Raw genomic sequence first — 18260 nt, forward strand, 5'->3', positions numbered from 1 at the left:
TTCGGTTTCTTTTTTTTTATAAGATTTGAAAAAGATCCTCAAACATCAACGCCAATGAAGAGAGGTGTTTGGCACGCAGACACCATATCAGGCATTGGATCAAGTGATACAGATGAGTAAGTGTAACACAAGATGTATATCATCTTCATATATTTTGAATTTACCAGGATGTTTTCACCCCTGTCTATCTGTTTGTGAAATTAATTTCTCCATTAATACTGGGCATATACCGATGAATCATTGCATGTAGGTAGACATTGACCCAAAATGGAAGATTTTAGAGTTTGCAGCTAATATGTCAGGGGTCACCAGGCTGCAAACATGTTATCACACCACACCCTTGCTAAGTGGTCTATCTATCTATCTATCTATCTATCTATCTATCTATCTATCTATCTATCTATCTATCTATCTATCTATCTATCTATCTATCTATCTATCTATCTATCTATCTATCTGTCTATATATATATTTATATTTTGTGAAGTGAAATATTCCATCAGTCGCTTTTCAAAGTCTTGATATTATGTGAATTGCAAGTTGTTATAGGTGCACACACTGTTTATACACTGTATCATAATTGCATTTTTTAATTCCTAAGGCAAGGAGACAAGGCAACATCGGAACTTGCACAAGCAGACACAACAAAGCCTCATGGATTGGCTGAACTTGAATGGAGGTAAAGTCTAGTCAATGGCAGTTGAACCAGATACTCCCCTTGATGATTTCTCATTTATAATGATGTTATTTATGTTTTCTCAAACCTAACTGAGATGAGCATTGATGATGAACAACATGTTGATGAAGGAGCCATCAATGATCTGAGAAATAGCATGTGAGTATGAATTTGGTATTTTTCTTCATTGTGGGGAATTGTAACGTGTGCTAGTAATTACATTGTGTTTTCTGAATGTTTTGTGAATCTCATTAGAATTGACTGGGCTGATGACGCTCCACTTGAAAGGCCTATACAAAGGGAGGAAATGGACATCGGAGATGAAGAGGATATGCCCTCACTTTCTATCAAGTGTGTTTTCCATGCCACCATGCAACTATGGCTTTGAACGTGGTCAAAATTAGATGACTGAAATGTATTGGCAATCACAACATTGACAGATATGCTGTCTTTCCTCCAACAGATTCGGAGGCGCTTTGAATCAGGTTCCATCCCTCGACAAACTTCCAGTAATTGGTTTGGATGATACGGTGCATGACTTGATCCCAGAACTGGATCCTGTTCCAGAGACATGCACATACAGTGACTCGGCATGTGATCTCAGGCTCCCCCAAGTAAAGAAGGCAGAACATATTGTAGGAGCTAAAGCGTCCATCATTTATGAGGAATGCTTGAGGCACCTGGCTTCTTTTGTAACTTTGCCAGTTCAAAAGTGTGCCAATTTGAAAGAGACGGGTGAAGTATGTCAGCAGTGCCCACCATACAGAGTCCACATTAAAGAGAGAGGCACAGCAAGTGTTTTAGAATGGGTGAGTGATTCCTATTATACACAAGATTGATAATTGATTAGCTGACGAAAGTGAAAAAAACCTTCCAAAGATTGGTATAAGATTATTGTCTTATATTGAAATTATTTTTTTGTCTTTGTAAGATCTGTGCTGATGGACATCTTGTGTGGCAATGGGTTTCACAGCCTGTAATGAAATTTGGGATGCAGGCTGGTGACTTCATGCTTTCAACAAACATCTTGTTGTCTGGAAACAATTACAACAAAGTAGCACTACTCTTCAAGTTCATGAACATGGGAATGGTTGGAAAAGGAACAGTCTTTTCCATCCAAGACATACTGTGTCGACACAGTTAAAAGTTACTGGATGCAGAAAAGGGCTGAAACCATAGCTAAACTGCAGAGAAAAGATGTTGTGGTCCTTGGTAAGAAATGCCTATTCTTGACATCTAAATGACTTCTTCTTTGTTTGTTTGTTTGTTTAGATATATATATATATATATATATATATGTATATATATATATATAATTTGTTTATAATTTATTTTTTTGGTTGTCTAACTTCTCCTACATTTCTAGCTGATGGGAGGAATGACACTCCAGGACATTGTGCACAATACTGCAGTTACACTGCAATGGAGAATGATACACGGGAGATCATCAGTGTTGTAACTGTAGATAAGAGACAGACTGACAGAAGATCAACTGTTATGGAAAAGGAGGCCTTCATCCGAACAGTTGATCAGCTTATGGCTGAGGTGAAGCTGGTGGAAATCTGTACAGATGCCCACTCACAGATTAGTGCTGTCATGGGTGAGTTTGCAGCAACATCTGTACATTCAGGTTCACATAAATTTATTTATTCCACAAAGAATAATTCACTTTGTAGGAGGTATTTGAACTGTTGCCCTGTGGTTAGGCGCACCAGATCCCTCCAGACCAAAACCAGCATACACTGGAACATTTTCTTTCCCACCGCCGTCGCTACTGGACAGTTGATATACCTCTTTCACTGCTAGCACTGCAATATTGCACTGCCTGTTCTCACATTGTACATAGCTCCATGTGTGTGTGCAAACACTATGCCAAAATAAAACATGATTCTGAAACATAACCAGCACACAAAATTCTGACGCAGAAGCAACACAACTACATTTTCCAACACTCAGCTCTTGCATATATCTAGGCTTATGTTGGGCTACAATAATGTGTCTTTCTTTGTGTACTGCATTACAGATCCTGAAAAGGGGAGGTATAAGGGACAAGGAATAAATCACAGTCTTGACATGTGGCATGGAGCTAAAAACCTGGCCAAAAAAACGCTGCAGTTAGTAATAAAAAGTGATATTGCATCAGTTGAACAAGATTATGTATAGGTGTGTTACCAGGATTCATTTGACCTGCACTGTTTTCATTCAGGCTGCCAAGATAAAGGAACAGTCGGCTCTACTACTATGGCTAAAGGACATTGTAAATCACTTTTGGTGGTGTTGCAAAAAAGCAGAAAACTTTGAAGAGTTCTTGGTAAGTGTCACATAAAATGACATCACATTAGAAAATAAAAGGTAATTTACTATTATATTGAATGGATTAAAAAAATAAAAAAAATTTTTATATATAGATACTGTGGGTTGGAATAATCCACCACGTATGCAATGAGCATGAGTGGGCAACTGGCCAGTGTCAACATGGTCCAATAGAGGAAGCCCAAAAGGAGTGGATAGAGAAAGATTCAAAGGCTCATGAGGCGCTTGTGGATATTGTTCTGAAGAAGCGGTGGCTGAAGGATATCCATAAGTACTTGCGTTTTAGGTAGGTTTCTGTGTTTTAAAATTTAATATCTCAGTACATTGTATGTATGTGTGTATCTCTTTTTTAATTTTTTTTTTTAACTTCAATAGATCTACAGCTGACTTGGAGAGCTTTCACAACCACGTCCTCATGTATGCAAGCAAGCATTTTGCTTTCACTCCTCCAGTCTATGAAGCCCGTGTTATTCTGGCTGCCCTGGACTACAACTTCCATCTTGGTCGGCCAACAAGACAGAGAGCAGACGGCTCCAACATGTAAGCAGTACAATTACTGACATTGTCTGTGATGGAAACATCAACCAAAATTCTTTCATAAAGAAATAAATATTTTAGTAATAGTAATCAGCATATTTTCTGTGTAACAGGTACACACGGATTTTCAGAAAACATGCAAAACGTTATAGCGTTTATGCATTGAAGACACCAAAAACATATGGCTACATTCAAGCGCTGCAGACTGAGGTGGTGAAGTGTAGATTGGAAGCAGATAAAGGCATGCCAAGAACACGGACACTGAGGCCAGATGATCCACGCAAGCTTGGTCGACTTCCGCCTGTACCTCCCCCCTCCGTTGAAGAACTTGTACAAACACAAGTGAAAAGGGGCCTCGGTAATAACATTTTACTTTTACCTACAATGTCTGAATTATAAAACAGTATACAGCTTAGACCAGTCATGGGCATGTGCTACATGAAATTATATATATCTTTTTGCTCTGTTATACACATGGCAAAGTAAATGACAACAATTGTGCCATTAGAGGTATTAATTCACCCAACATTAGGAGAAACCAGTGGAAAACATTAGCAAATGCACCAATGTTGAAATTAAACATTACTTATGCACCAAATGCTGATTCCTTACTTTTCACAAATTGAAACTAAAATGTTGTGGTATTTAAAAATGAAAGCCAACATCTTAATTTGCATGAGTCTTAAGTTTCCACTTGCTTGTTATTGTCATTTATTTTCTGTAAGTAAAAACTGTAGAAATCTATTTAATGTGAATTGGCCGAAATGTTGTCAGTAGTTTTAAGCAAAAACCCCAAAACATCTTACAATTGTCAACGCATAATTTTAAATAGCAAAACCAAAGAAATTGAAAGAGAGAAACTGATGTAATTTCTTTCAGATGATATATGTCAGGTCACATTCAACCAAAAACTTGTTCAGAACTTGCAGATCTCCAAAAAGTCATATAGATAAAGCTTCAGTGCAGGTAACTTTCAAGGTGGCAAAGAGAAACTCCCTGTCCTGGATGTGGCCACAAGCTATTCAAGCTGCACTACAGTGGGATTGTCACAAAGGCACTCTCATTGATATCCTTACCTTTGAACTTCTACGATCCCCCACAATTACCTCGGCAACACCTCAGCAGCCACATAGCCAATCATGGTAGACCTCCCCCACCCCCAGTCCTCTATCCTTCTTCACTCTCACTCCTGTTATGTGCCTAAGTTTTCTCAAGCTGATGAGAAGAGAGTACTCTGGACCATTTTAGGGACACTTTCATGTCCATTTACTCTAATGTGTGCTCTTTGGAATAAATCACTGCCGTGTCAAACACGGCTGTCTTAATTACTTCTGGGTCAATCACGGATGGATACTTGTAAATAAATATTCTTGATAAACATCCTTGGCCTGTTAATCTGATTAGACAACCTGTGGCAATTGTCACCATCACACCAACAAAAATAAAAGTACAATAATCCCCCACCAAATCTTTTCAACACTAAATTGTGAATTTACATTGACATTATTTCTCAAATATGCAAGGCACAGTGCGTCTGATACACTGCTTTGCTAAACTTTGTTAAACTGTTTTCTTCATCAGGTCCAGAATTCAACACCAATCCTCCCTCTGTATAAGGATGTTGTCAGACCTACGATGACGACCAACACAGAGCAGAAAGCTGTCTGCAGATGCAGAATCTACATCATAGCAGATACTGACGACCTCCTGCTCCATTCCTCCTCTCTGATGAACAAGACTCGGAGTCACTTGAAGTCCCACACTTGATTCAGGACCTCATCAGCCAACCCAGAGGAAGTATTCCAGCCTTTTCCCTCCGAGGACCATGCTCTCATGTTTGGAGATGATTCTCCAAAGAAGAAAAAAAGAAGAAAAAAAGGGAAAAAAAAAGGAAAAAAAAGAAAGAAAAAAAGAAAGAAAAGAAAAAAAGAAAAAAAAAAAAAAAAAAAAAAAAAAAAAGGAGATGATTCTCATCCCAGCAACTCCACACTAGACTGATCTGCTGACAGCAGAAGGTCATGGCCAAGGTCTCCAAAAAGCAGACATCTGATGCTCAGGTCACAAAATCTGCCCCCTCTACCCCATTACTGCATCTAATAATTATTTCCATAACTGTAATGAACAAAAAAAGTGAAAGATGTGAAAGTGAAAATGTGTATTCAGTCAGTGGTGTTTGCCACAGATAAAACATCGTCAAGAAGGATTGAATATCTGTTGTGCAATCAAACTTTCACATCCTTTGTATGGATATGTGGCTTTTTTTTTTGTAGATAGGCTTTGGTCTATGGGGTTTTTGTTGTGTATATACTGTGTATTGCTGCTGTTACATCAGTTATATTTATCTATTTTTTGCAGTTAAATTGTAATAAACATTTGTACAATTATTGTACAATTATTCATATTATTACGTGATTGAATTAACGAGGTAAAACATGTAAATCTGAGTTTATTTTAATCAAAAAAGTATGAATAAAAACAAACTATCCCAAATTAAGTTATATAACTATACATAAATGAAAAACAAAATACAAAGTTATAAGTGAACAGAAATTATACAATAATTATGTATAATCTATAAAATTTCAGATTTGTTATTATTAATTTGCAGTTTACCTAAAAACACAATCATATGCCAGGAACAAAACCAGTGTACTGTCTGTGTGGATCAGGAAACTTTTCTCTAATAGCCCACACACAACAACTGGGGATGACACGCCGATTTCCTGCTCCCAGGGAGCCGTGCTTCCATAATATGAAATGCCTATAGGCGGCATACCGGTACTGCCTGTTGTCATCACCTGGCTCTGTTGCATGGCCAAGTGCTGTCACATCTTCTCGATAATACCTATGTATCCTAAGATATCCTTCATCAAGGCAATATTGGGTAAAATGTGGTAGCTTGCTGATGCAATTAGCTGGTGTCTGACCACAGCAGATCCTCTCCCTGTCGGTTGGCATCTCCCTGCATAACCCACAAGTACACCAGGGCATTCCTGGGACTCCAGCTGCCTCTGAGACGCTTGAATTGCTCTGTTGCAACAGAAGATCAAAAATCAGGCCTGGTTGCCTTTCGACGAGTTGTGATGCAAGCCTTCTTAAGTCCTCAGCAGTCATGTCATCAAGAAGTCTCTGCAAGGTATAAAAAAAGATTAGTTATACAAGTGGAGCCTAATTTTATTTATTATTGGAAAACAAAGTGTAAAGCCAAGTAAAAGATTTGATTTATTAGTGAAGGCCTGTGTCTCCCTATTCTGTATAGAGATAAATTTTAAATATTACTATAGTATCTGATTAAATGGTTTGACTGTCAAAGCAAAAAGTTCAAATACTAAGAATAAGTACATCCATAAATTACACATAAAAACGCATTTACGTTGCAACAAGAAAAAATAGATGAAACATATGTAGCATTATTAGTTATTGCAATATTTGTGAAAATATGGACTTTTTTAAAGTATATTTTTTATCAGTGATAGCTTGACAAACCATTGAACATGAAGCTGCATTCTGCATTTTACCTGTGTGGCAGCCAAACGGTCACGGCGATACTGTTCAACTCTATCCGAGTGCTCAGCGCTGGAAGCTGCAGCTCGTGTTCCTCGGCCTCGGCCTCTGCCTCTGCCTCGTACCCTGAACCCTCTTGCTCGTCCTCTCGACCGTTCACCGGACCTGCCTCGGCTCAAACGCTGCAGACTTTGTGACACATCATCCTCGTCACTCTGAAAACACAAGTGCACAGACTGACGTATCTGTAACAACATTCAAACCTGCAAATTCTGCATCGTGTTATCGTGTCACTCTCTGTTAGTCTAAGTCAGTCTAATATTAGCTGAATATTTGCAAACATTTATAACGTTATAATTAACCTAGCAACTACATAGCTAATCACATAGCTTTGCCTCATTTACTAGCATTGTTTATTCCATAATGCTACATTGCAATTTTAACATGTACTACTTCGCAAACAACATAGTAAATTACAATTTTCAGCGTGAGGCAGAACTTGTTTAAACAGTTACTTACTGGTTCACTTACTGGAGTTGAAAAACTGGATGCCATCTCAGCTCCTAAATAAGTCTTGTGGACGGTGGAGATGAAAGTGGCGCTGCTGTGTGAATTGGGGGTGGGAGGGGTGAAGAGTATTGCTCATTACTGCCACCCTGTGGTGGTTTGTGGAGGTGACGGAGTTGTGTTTTTTTTATTACTGCCACCTGGTGTTGGAAAGAATTGCCTTGAAATCCTACAAATTCTGCCTTTAAGCAGTCAGCATGTTTCGGCAGAACATCACAACAAGCTTTTGAGGGGAGCCATTCAGTTTGAATCTAGGAAACATCTACAAGTCTTCAAGCACCGGAGCTGGACACCTGAAGCCTTGGCCTTCACTTAGGCCCACGAACCACTGGTGTATCCAGGGATTTTTGGGTGTCTGGAAATCCTTCAACAGCTTTTTCATAACATTAAGCAATCATCTCCCTTCTCTCCACTGATCAGGTCTAATACAACAGCTGCGGCCGACCAAGCTGCATTATCCCTTATTTAAACAAGATAACCTTTGTATAACAAACATAAAAAGTATTTTATCTTGCTGAGAAAATTAATGAATGCATGGCTTATATTGCAGAGTACTCACACAAATATTAATGCAAATAGTTGCCTTGCTATCCACAAAGGTTTATCTATTAAGATGAAACGAAAGAAAAATGTCCTGGACACATGAGTGGTTACAGGCTAAATAATTCACACATGTTTTTTGTGAGAAAATGCCCCTCTGGCAGCCTCCGCTGGATACTAGTTGGTATTGCAGAATCATAGTTATGTAGCTTGAAACTTATGTGAACAATGTATCTCACAAGACTCATAAGAGATGCATATTCAGCAGGAGTTTAACGTCTTGTGATTGCTATGCTATAAATTCTAGTAATGTATGTACATTTAGACAATGTTGGAAAGTTCTGGTCTGTTTGAATGTTAAAGTTTGTAGCATGAGTGAAAAGTGCAGAACAGGGAAGGAAACCCACCACCACCTTAGCTTCTTATCTAAGTTTAAGTAACATTAGGGGTATAAATGATACTGGTCACTAAAATTCTTAATACCATTTTCTCAGGTCTGCAAGTTGCAGTTATATACCAATAACCTTTGGCAAAAATAAATAATCTTTGGCAAAAAAAATAAATAAAATAAATAAAATATATATATGCTAACCTTTTAATTATCATTAAAAGGTGCATATTGGTGTAGTTTAATGTAAATTTTAAGTTAAATTAAATTAATTATCTGTCGCCAGTCCATCACAGGGCTAATACAGAGAGACAAACAACTTGCACTCACTGTTAGGGAGAATTTAACCTAACATGCATGTCCCTGGACAGTGGGAAGAAGCATTTTTAAAAACTAAGGTGGTTTATGGTAACAGGTTTCCTCTGAACTAATCCGGGATTAATAGTGCAGTTCCATGTCTGCAGATGTTTCATACACTGGTCGGCAACATTTACAGTATAATGTTGGCTCTAATGAACAAACTTATTTGTAACATTTGTTGTTACCTTCTGTCATTAATTCAATAAACACAGATTTTTATTTCATTAAGAAATTAAACTCAACTCAACTTTGTTGGGTTTCTCTTTATCAAAGCACAAGAGCATTTCAAAGTGCTTTACAAAGCAAAAACAACATGCAGGGACACAACAATTGAAATAAATCATTACAAATAAATATATAAAACAACATTAGTATTTGCAAGTTGAAAAGTAGAAACACATGCCCCGACTCCCTCAAAAGATGCCATTGCTAAGAACCATTTGCAAAGTTAATTCAGGGGAAACTGAGTTTCTGAACTCTGTAGGTCATAGAAAAGAAAAGGTTGGGTCAATAGAAACCACAAGGAAGGGTAAAAAATCTATTCCAGTCCATCAGAAACCAGGACTTTATGTTGTTTAGACAATGGGAGAATAGAAGTAGTACAGGTGATTTATTCTGTCATTTGCATGGTCAGAAGCAACATGTGACCTGTACAGTGTGACTTTGGGGGGAAAGCAAACAAACAAAAACCCATTACTTTTAATTTGCATTTTTCATCATCTGTAGCCACACACAACCTGTCTGCTTAACCTATCTTTTCATATTCATCAATTATTCCACTGGTCCAAACTACATCGACACCAAAAGACAAGTCTCCCAGACACTGTGTTAAACAAAGAGAAATCTGGCTCAGCAACCACGGGTCTCAAGAACAATCCAGACCAATATTTTGGCTTTTAAAAGGAGCTAAAATTTTATTTGTATTTGTGCCATGTTCAATTCAAATCTTCAGAAGATTAATCAATCTTCTTGATTGATTAAATTAATTCAACCATATGCTAAACTGATTTGTTTAAGTGTCAGGATTTAATAAAGTTGTCAGAAATAGATTATAAAACACCAGGTTTGTCAAAGTACTGCCATTCAACAGCCACTGAAGAAACAAAACCCTTTAGGAATTTATTTTAGGTGAAGTTCAAATGCTATCCAAAGATGGAAAGAACCATAACTGGAATTTGGTTGTCATAGAAACTTATACTTTTACATCTTTGCAAGGCTTTTCTTTTCCTTTGAAATTTAACCAAATGAATCCAATTCATACCCAAACAAGTTTTAATCTGTGGTACATAATTACATAAATGGTTTTGTTGATGACACAAAAAAACTTTCAAGAATCCTGAAAAAAGAGCTAAAGGTACTTTTATCAACTATGTGTACACTTAATTCTACATCAATACCAACACAGAGTTCAGAGATATGAAATAATGTCTTCCTGTTTGTAAATGTCCCTTTAAACCTTTAAGCACAACTTTAACAACTCCTCCCTCTCTGCTGTGCTTCAGCATCCCCTTTCCTGCAGAGAAGGCTATCATGCACCTGCAAAACCACAGAAACAGGAAAAGTAAAAAAGAAATGGCACTAGTTATACTCCTTCTAATTCTGATTGGTTGTTTTTTGGTAATCACCTTAGAAGCAGAGGGACGCCAAAAGAAACAGATTTTTATACAGATCATCTTAAATATTACTGTTAGTGATTGTTACCAAGAAGTTACCAAGTTTCCAAATAATCTAATTTGTTGAGGGGATTTTCTAAAGTCTTTTCTCATTTTAAGATCACAATTGCTGCAGACTTGCAATCCATAGCAAGACTAAAGGTCTGCTGATCATAAGGAGTACCACTGCTGGTTTGGAGATTGTCCCTTAAGTGATCTGTGAAAAAGTGTTTTCTAGACATGCTTGTTTACATAATTGATGCTTCCACAGCCAGCTTGATCCTACAAGGGATAGAAAATTAGAGTTGCCCACCTGAAAAAGCACATAAAAAGCCCAATGTAAAGGCCGAGGTCTCGCCGAACATCAGCATTATTAAACTGTGACAGGAAACACTAGTCTGGCTATGTTTCCTCATAGTTTTCTAGAAACCAACATGCAACACACTAGCCATGAGAAACTACCTTTAACCAAGAACAACATCAGAAAAGTAAACCAAGACACCGTGCTGTCACATTAGCACATTAAACAAACTATCAGCATTTAAATGACCACTTAAGCTATCTTCCACTCCATTGTGTACATGAAAAGTACTCCTTACCCTGCTTCCTGCTCAGAGAAATAGCTAAAAGTTCCTGTGTTTAGATGACACTGTGAAATCACCTAAGCTACACTGTCCATCCACTTTGCTGGCCAACCAAACACCTGAGATATCTGTTACTGCACCCCACAACTGAGCCAAGTCCCTAATCATTTCGAGTCTAGCAAACTATCCTGGTTTGAATGCACCCTTAAAGAAGTAAAATGGGATTTAGTCAGATTTTCTCAGTGCAGCACCCCCCTAGTGATGGGTAATTCAGCATCCATCTTGCATCCTGTCTTTTCTCTGAGCTCTCTCCAGCCAGTAAAAGTCAGACAGATGTTGACTCTTGTCTTTTATCTAGCTCATCTTCTTTTTCTCTGTTCCTCTAATCATGTTCTCTTGTGTCTCTTTGATGAACCAACCATGATATCCGCTTGCTATTGTGTGACGAGAAACCCTGCTTTAACGTGACCCAGCATGCTAGAACCCAAAGTTTTCTCATTTTATTTCATTTTAAGAAGAGACAGTGCATATTAATAAACATCTTATGTAAATATGCAAGATTATAGCAAAGCTAATTTCTCACCCTCAGGATGCAGCTGAGCAACGACGGCTCCAAAAATCTACATAAGTGTCTATAGATATCACTGTGTCATTAAATCAAGTCAGAAATGCACATTTTAAGGTCAGAAAGTTACATGGTGCTACTTTAAGGAATCATTAGCTGCATTTCCATTACAGGTTTTCGCAAAATAAAAGCGATATTTCTAAAACTTTAGAACTGCAATTTGCAGATGTTTCCACTGAATGTGGTTTAGCACATTAGTTGTTATTCTTGTAAAAACCTCAGGAAGAAGATTTATAATTCCTTGTCAAACTTTGTGTTTTGCTGTTGTTTGCTATCAAGGATGGCGGTTATACTTTTTATTCGTAAAAAGGTTTTCGTCTCCTCCTGCATCCAGTCATACCGCACCATCTTTACTTGAAATAAAATGGTTACGGGACCTCCTACGTCACGTCCAGTGACGTGTATATGTGACAAAAAGTGTTTCCATTACACTTTTGCTATATACTTTCATATCGACACGTCTGGAAACTCTTGTTTAATATTCCTTAACATCTGTAACAGCTTTGTTTGTGATAAACGTTTTAGTGATATTTGAGAGGTTTAGGTGCTTCCATTATTAGTTTTTTTAATTGTAATATTTAGGTTTTGCACAGTTCTACGGGTAATGGAAACGCAGCTACTGTTGTTAGTTTTCTGAACTTCATGTAGTGCTCTGTGTACAACCAGGCAATTTTCCTGCCCGGTGCAGGTACAGCAAAGGTAACACCAAAGAGCACGGCAGAGTGAACCAGGGTCCTGAAAACATGATTACGCATTTGTCTTTGACGGACAGCAGTGATGACATATACAGAAAATCACTGACCAGAATCCAAAATAAATTTACCAACAGAGTAATCAAAATGGTTAAGATAGTGTGAAAGGCTCTTCTTTTGATTTTGTCAACTTTGTCCCTTCCTGCTTCCCCAGGACCTGGACGCCTTAGAGCACAGAGAACGGAAATAGTGCAAAAGCAGATAACTATGACAGCAAGGGATAAGACACTAAAAACCATGAACAAAACCACAATATCACTGGTTTCAATTGCTAAACCAATGCATGCAAGTAAAAGCAGCCAAATGCAGCAAATGTTGACATTTCTGATCCTTTCCCCTTTCTTACTCTTCAGACCCAGATATTTGACTGGGTGAACAACAGCCAGGTAATGCTCCACACAGGTCAGTGTGTGAAACTGTAACTTTACAGCCCAGGTCATGCAGAACAACCTTGACCCAAAATTACCTAATTCTGAGACAGTGGTGTTTAAACCAACAGAACAAAGGATGGATCCCAACATTTCAATCAACCCCATGATGACCATGTTGTAGGTGAAGAGGTCAGAGTGATTGGTTGCTGTTGTGGATGTGAAACACCATTTGTCCTGTTGTTGAAATCCCAGGTAGAGGATGAAGATGGAGAGCGGGATGATGAGGAGAGCGCTGGTGATGCTGAAGGCTGTGATGATGTGGAAGTCTGTTCTGAACACAAGGCATCTGAGAAGAATTGAGTTAGTGGAGGAGTTGGATGAAAAAAAGTCAGCTGATTTCTGGAGACCAGCGAAGATGGTGAAATTGACAGGCATATTTTCATATATGGAGATCTGAAAAGAGGAAAGAAAGTTAAAAACTAAATGAAGTTATGGAGAAAGTTAAGCATGCAAAAGAAGAAGAAGAAGAAAAAAAGATATTTCTGCCAAACTCCCACTGAAAAGGAAACTACATCACAAATCTGGATGAGGAACAGTACAGTACTGGAAACAGAACACATGTGCATCTGTTAAATTTGATTATGGTTAACTAATTATTTGTGTGATGGGAGCAGTTTATATAAGACTTTTCTTTATCCTGATCCTCTACATTCAAGAGTTTGAGATGTGTGTTTGCACTGATTGCTTGGGTAAAGAATGAAAGAAAATTTATAAAACTAAAAAGGAACATGCACGTGACCTAAAAAAAAGTAGTATTTTTGAGGCTATCTGCAGAATCTCAATCAGCTTGATGGGTATGGGAAGCATGAATTTCCTTTAAATGTTACATGTTAATAACCCAGCTATCTCCCTGGCCATCCTGGTCTGGTATGACAACACATTCATATTTTACAATTTCTGGTATAAACATAACACAGTTTGCTGGTTGTCTAAAAACAGTGTTGAAAATTTCCTTTTTATTTATAAAATGGCTTAAAAAGGTTTTCTATGACCATCACCTCTCTCTAAATAGTCCTCCAGGAGACAGACTAATAAATGTACTTAACAAAATATACAGGGCAAGTTTTAAAGATTCAACAGTCATTTTAGCAGATGCTTTTCTCCAAAGCGACACTCTGAAGGTGGGTAGGCAGTAGCATTAAAGGTCTTGCCTAAGGACCTACTGGAAGGTATTAATATTTATCCCCTGTGGGATTCAAACTCAGGCCTCCTGAGTGGGAGATGGAAACCCTGCCAACTGAGCTATCCAGCCAGATAAATGACTTAAAGAAATTTGATAAAGCTGATATTTGTAAACTCACCTTTCCAGCTGTGGATCCTTTCCTGATTCTCAGAACTTACTGATATCTGTAGACTGTGATGCGTTTGAAGAGGAGGTTGCAGCAGGACTCGGGGGTCCTTTCATATGCAAAGCTAATGCAGATTTTCTCAGACTTTCACGGTAAATTTAATCAGGCAAATGTTTTGTCTTTCGTCTTGTAACAAAGGGTTTAAAATGAGGCTGAAGTGTCTGGACACTAAGCTTTACACCACATATAAAGCACATCTTACACTATTCTCTATTATATTTGCTGCATGGATGAACATCTGTGTTGAAATTATGTAGCTAAACACCAGCATGAACAAATTCATTCCTTCCATTAATAGCACATTAATGATATAAGTAGATTTGCTCTTCACTTGGTCATCATTAGATTTGAATACTGTATTCAAATTTAATGATTCCTCAGCTTGAACATCACCTGTTTGCGTGTCTGTGTATCATCACACTGACACTACTTTGACATTCACCACCTACCAAAACATCTTTTTAGAATAATTACATCCAATATGGTAGCAATTCAGTTCAGCTAAGCTTTATTTATAAAGCACCACTTTACTAAATCTTCATCTCAAAGAACTTTTCTACATCCAGTCAAGTTCAGTCTAATTCATTGTAGTTCAATTATAATCCATTAAAACAAATTCATTATATGATCCACATGAGGCAAGTTTATTTGTATAGCACATTTCATTTACAAGACAATTTAAAGTGCTTTACATAAAACATTAAAAACCATTGCAGATGGGTGCAGGAAGCAATAACAAAACAAACTTAATAAAATAAAATGGGTAAAATGCAAGAAATAAAGTTTCAGTGTGAGGAATTACAGTTGTTTTGATAGAATCTTTAACCCTGATATAAGTTCAATTTATAATTTTTTTTAAACCTTATTGTGAAAAGTCACACTGAGATTAGCATCCCTTTTGCAGATGAGCCCTGGCCAAGAAAAGAAACAACTCTTTACACAGAGAAAAACAAAAACATGAGACATATGTAAACTATGGGGGGATGCGGCCCGGATCGTGACCAAGGACGGGACTGCGAGAGTCCTTGGGTAGACCAAACCAATTTCCAAAATAAGGTCTAGAGCTCCCTTTTGCGGAATACACAAGTACGATCAGGCTACTGATTGACAGAAACGAAGCAGACGTACAAAAATAATTTCTTCTTTATTCCAGTAAATTCATTAAAACATTTCTTTGAGCAATCGGGAATTACTAACATAAAGAAATCACTGCAAACAAAAGAAAATAAAGAAAACCAAAAGATTAATGAAGTAGTAACCAAACTCAAACCCATACGAAGTTAGTAAATTAAGTACAAACTTAAACCACCAAAAGAAAATCCCATGTTACTCAAACTCCTAAAATCCTTTGTGCAAACCCTCCACGCCAACCCATAAATGTGGGGGGAAAGCCAAATTAACAATTAAATGTGCACACAGACCGCGGGGCAAGAACGACCACATCAAACCTACAGCTTAGCTTAGCACAGATTAGTGGGTCTAAGAGCAAGCGTGGTGGGGCGAGCAACAAGTGGAATAACAAGGCTTAGCGTAACGCAGAACATAGCATAGAACTAAGGACTAACATAGCAGGAAACAGGGGCAATCTGTAACACCAAAGAAAACACAGAATTAGCCATCAAACCTGTTAACCATTATCCACGTTAGCATCTGCTGCGCATAATTCCCACCTGAGCAACACAGCTTCCTTCGAGTACCCACATGAACATCCCTTAGCACAGCCTAGAGAGAAACAGTTAACATTAGCTTGATGTAAACAACCACACGCACAGACTTCAAATGCCAATGCCAATTACCTTCACCAGCCAGACTGGGGGGACATCCGCAACTCAGATGGTAAACTTTAACAGTTCTGCTCCAAAAACCCCACTACTAGAACCCCGCAGCGACACGCTCAAACACTGCGCACAGCTGAAAACAGAGATCAACAATACGGCAACCGCACCTGTTTACAATCCTCCTCATCAGCCAGAGCGGGCGACGCGGAGGCGGAAGCACGCCCCCCATGCCTTCACGGTCGCACATTGGAAACATCAGCCCCCCTCACTATGCGATGGACTCCCTGAAAAGCGCAGAACCACCTGGTTACACATAAAAAACAGAAAAGTTTTAAGATAATTCAAGGAACTTTCACCTTTAAAAACAGTGTACATGTACATGAAGATGACAACAACTCTAAAATCTGGGTTTTGAAGGGAGTTGGTGGGTATGAACTGAGTCAGGTCTCTTTGCAGACTGTTCCAAGAGGCAGGGGCAGAGTAACTAAAAGCCCTTTTACCAATTTCTCTTTTCTTGTGTGGAATATGTAAGTGAATGGAACTTTGTGATTGCAGGCTGTAATGGCTAGGATTCTTTAAGGTTGATAAGGTACCATGGTAAGATGGAAGTTGACCTAGTATTGCTTTATACAGAAAAATATTAAGGTGAACTAGTCTCCTTGCTGTAAACAATGTCCAGCCCACTAACTGCTACAGAGTACAATGATGTGTGAGGGATCTTGAGTCAGTAATTAACCTCAGGGCTCTGTTGTACAGTGTGTCTAATGCGCGCTGGCAGGGCTTTGGAGGATTGTCACGGCCCCTTCTTCTTTGTGGCCGTGTTCTTTAATTATGTGTGTGTGCAGGTGAAGTTGGAGTGTACCTGGCTGTGTGTGCGTGCGTGCGTCAAGAGCCCGACGCACTGCGAGTATAAAAGGCCCGCCTACGGCCGGCCTCAGTTTTCTCTTCTTTCCTTGCTCCGCTCCCAGGCCGGACCTGTGCCGCTGCACCTCGTTGTTGTGTTTGGTTTAGTTTTACATTATACAACACTGCATTCATTATATTTATACACACAACCAAGCATGCCCTGACATTACTGATATTGCAGACAATCACACTTCATGGTTATATTATTTTGTCTTAATTTTGGTTTAATAAATAATTATAATTGGTTTTCTTGGTTGTTTGGCGTGGATTTGTTATAACCGTGAGCCTGGTTGTAACAAGGATACATGTAAAGAATATCACCGCATTGTAGCAGTTGCAAAAAAAAGCGGCTGAAACCAGGTTTTTCCCAGCCTGGAGTGAAAACTAACTGTGTTCACATAAGTCAATTTATATAAATAAATTCCCAGCTAAGCAAACCAAACCACCATTCTGAGCATGCTTGGGGCGACAGGTGACAGAGGAAAGGAAAACCTTAGGGGAGAGGTTCTCAGTGCATCATGGGATGCCTCATTCAACATTTTAAAACCTTCTTTATGCTCCCTTTATGTAAATAGTCACATTTGTTTCAAACGGCATCAAATGTCACTGCCCACAAATGTCCATGTGCTTTATGTTGTCATAGTTGCTAAGCGATACATCCACTAGAGGGCAGTGAAGAGTTAATTTCCAACGTCAGTTTTAAACAACAGCAAACACGGTGACAGTGAGCAACGTCATGATGATGCACATTCTGATAAAGAGACATAAAAAGAGGGAGCACAGCAGACAGTGGTGGTCTGTGCAGCCATTAGATACGGCACAGCTTCTTCTTCTTTGTTCCTTTGGCTGTTTGTGCATGAGCTGTACTGCACAAAACTGCATCCAAGATTCCTGGTGGTACTACTCCCTTTGCTTCATTTATCTGCAAGCTCTCTGCAAGCAGGTCAAATCTAAATCCAGCCAAACGATCTAGCTGCTAATGTAGTGGTACCAGACACTCCTGGACACAATGAGATGTTTTTTAAGCTCTTCTAATGGCACATGGAAGATCTATATTCTAATTTTATGGGTTATCACAACATATGCACAAATTAAAGGTAAGTTAAAACAAAGTACACTGTAACATGTACAGTCTAAAATCCCCTTTATGTGCTACAGAGCCCAGACGGCTGCTGGCTCTGTGCTGCTTCTTTTATTCTCCTATAAACTACATTATCATCATCTCATCCACTGCCATCATGTTTAAAACTGAGGTTGGTACTTGAAGGTGAGCTCTAACTTCTGCACTGCCCTCTGGT

The 18260-nt window shown here is 38.5% G+C and overlaps 1 protein-coding gene and 1 long non-coding RNA gene across 3 annotated transcripts; both read left to right on the forward strand.

Annotated features, from left to right (window-relative positions):
• The first annotated feature begins 2053 nt into the window (after positions 1-2053).
• Positions 2054-2763, forward strand: LOC121640217. The gene is made up of 2 exons (XR_006010402.1): positions 2054-2276; positions 2700-2763. It is a non-coding gene; the product is annotated as an uncharacterized LOC121640217 (long non-coding RNA).
• A 34-nt stretch (positions 2764-2797) lies between these two features.
• LOC121640162 lies at positions 2798-5342 on the forward strand. 2 transcript variants are annotated; one of them, XM_041985857.1, is made up of 5 exons: positions 2798-2987; positions 3085-3275; positions 3365-3529; positions 3640-3884; positions 5108-5342. In XM_041985857.1, the coding sequence occupies exons 1-5, from the start codon at positions 2832-2834 to the stop codon at positions 5140-5142; spliced, it is 792 nt and encodes a 263-aa protein (XP_041841791.1). In that variant the 5' UTR covers positions 2798-2831; the 3' UTR covers positions 5143-5342. The 2 variants fall into 2 exon arrangements, with proteins under 2 accessions (XP_041841791.1, XP_041841789.1); XM_041985855.1 differs by having other exon boundaries at positions 3640-3868.
• The last annotated feature ends 12918 nt before the right edge of the window (positions 5343-18260 follow it).

The sequence above is a fragment of the Melanotaenia boesemani genome, chromosome 5 (genome assembly GCF_017639745.1).
Source record: "Melanotaenia boesemani isolate fMelBoe1 chromosome 5, fMelBoe1.pri, whole genome shotgun sequence".
Taxonomy (NCBI): Eukaryota; Metazoa; Chordata; class Actinopteri; order Atheriniformes; family Melanotaeniidae; genus Melanotaenia; species Melanotaenia boesemani.

Excerpts from the sequence above, each read along its gene's own strand:
- LOC121640162 (XM_041985855.1), top strand. The coding sequence starts at position 2,832 with ATGTATAGGTGTGTTACCAGGATTCATTTGACCTGCACTGTTTTCATT. Across the intron at positions 2,988-3,084 it reads AAAACTTTGAAGAGTTCTTG|ATACTGTGGGTTGGAATAAT; the intron begins GTAAGTGTCACA and ends TTTTATATATAG. Across the intron at positions 3,276-3,364 it reads CATAAGTACTTGCGTTTTAG|ATCTACAGCTGACTTGGAGA; the intron begins GTAGGTTTCTGT and ends TAACTTCAATAG.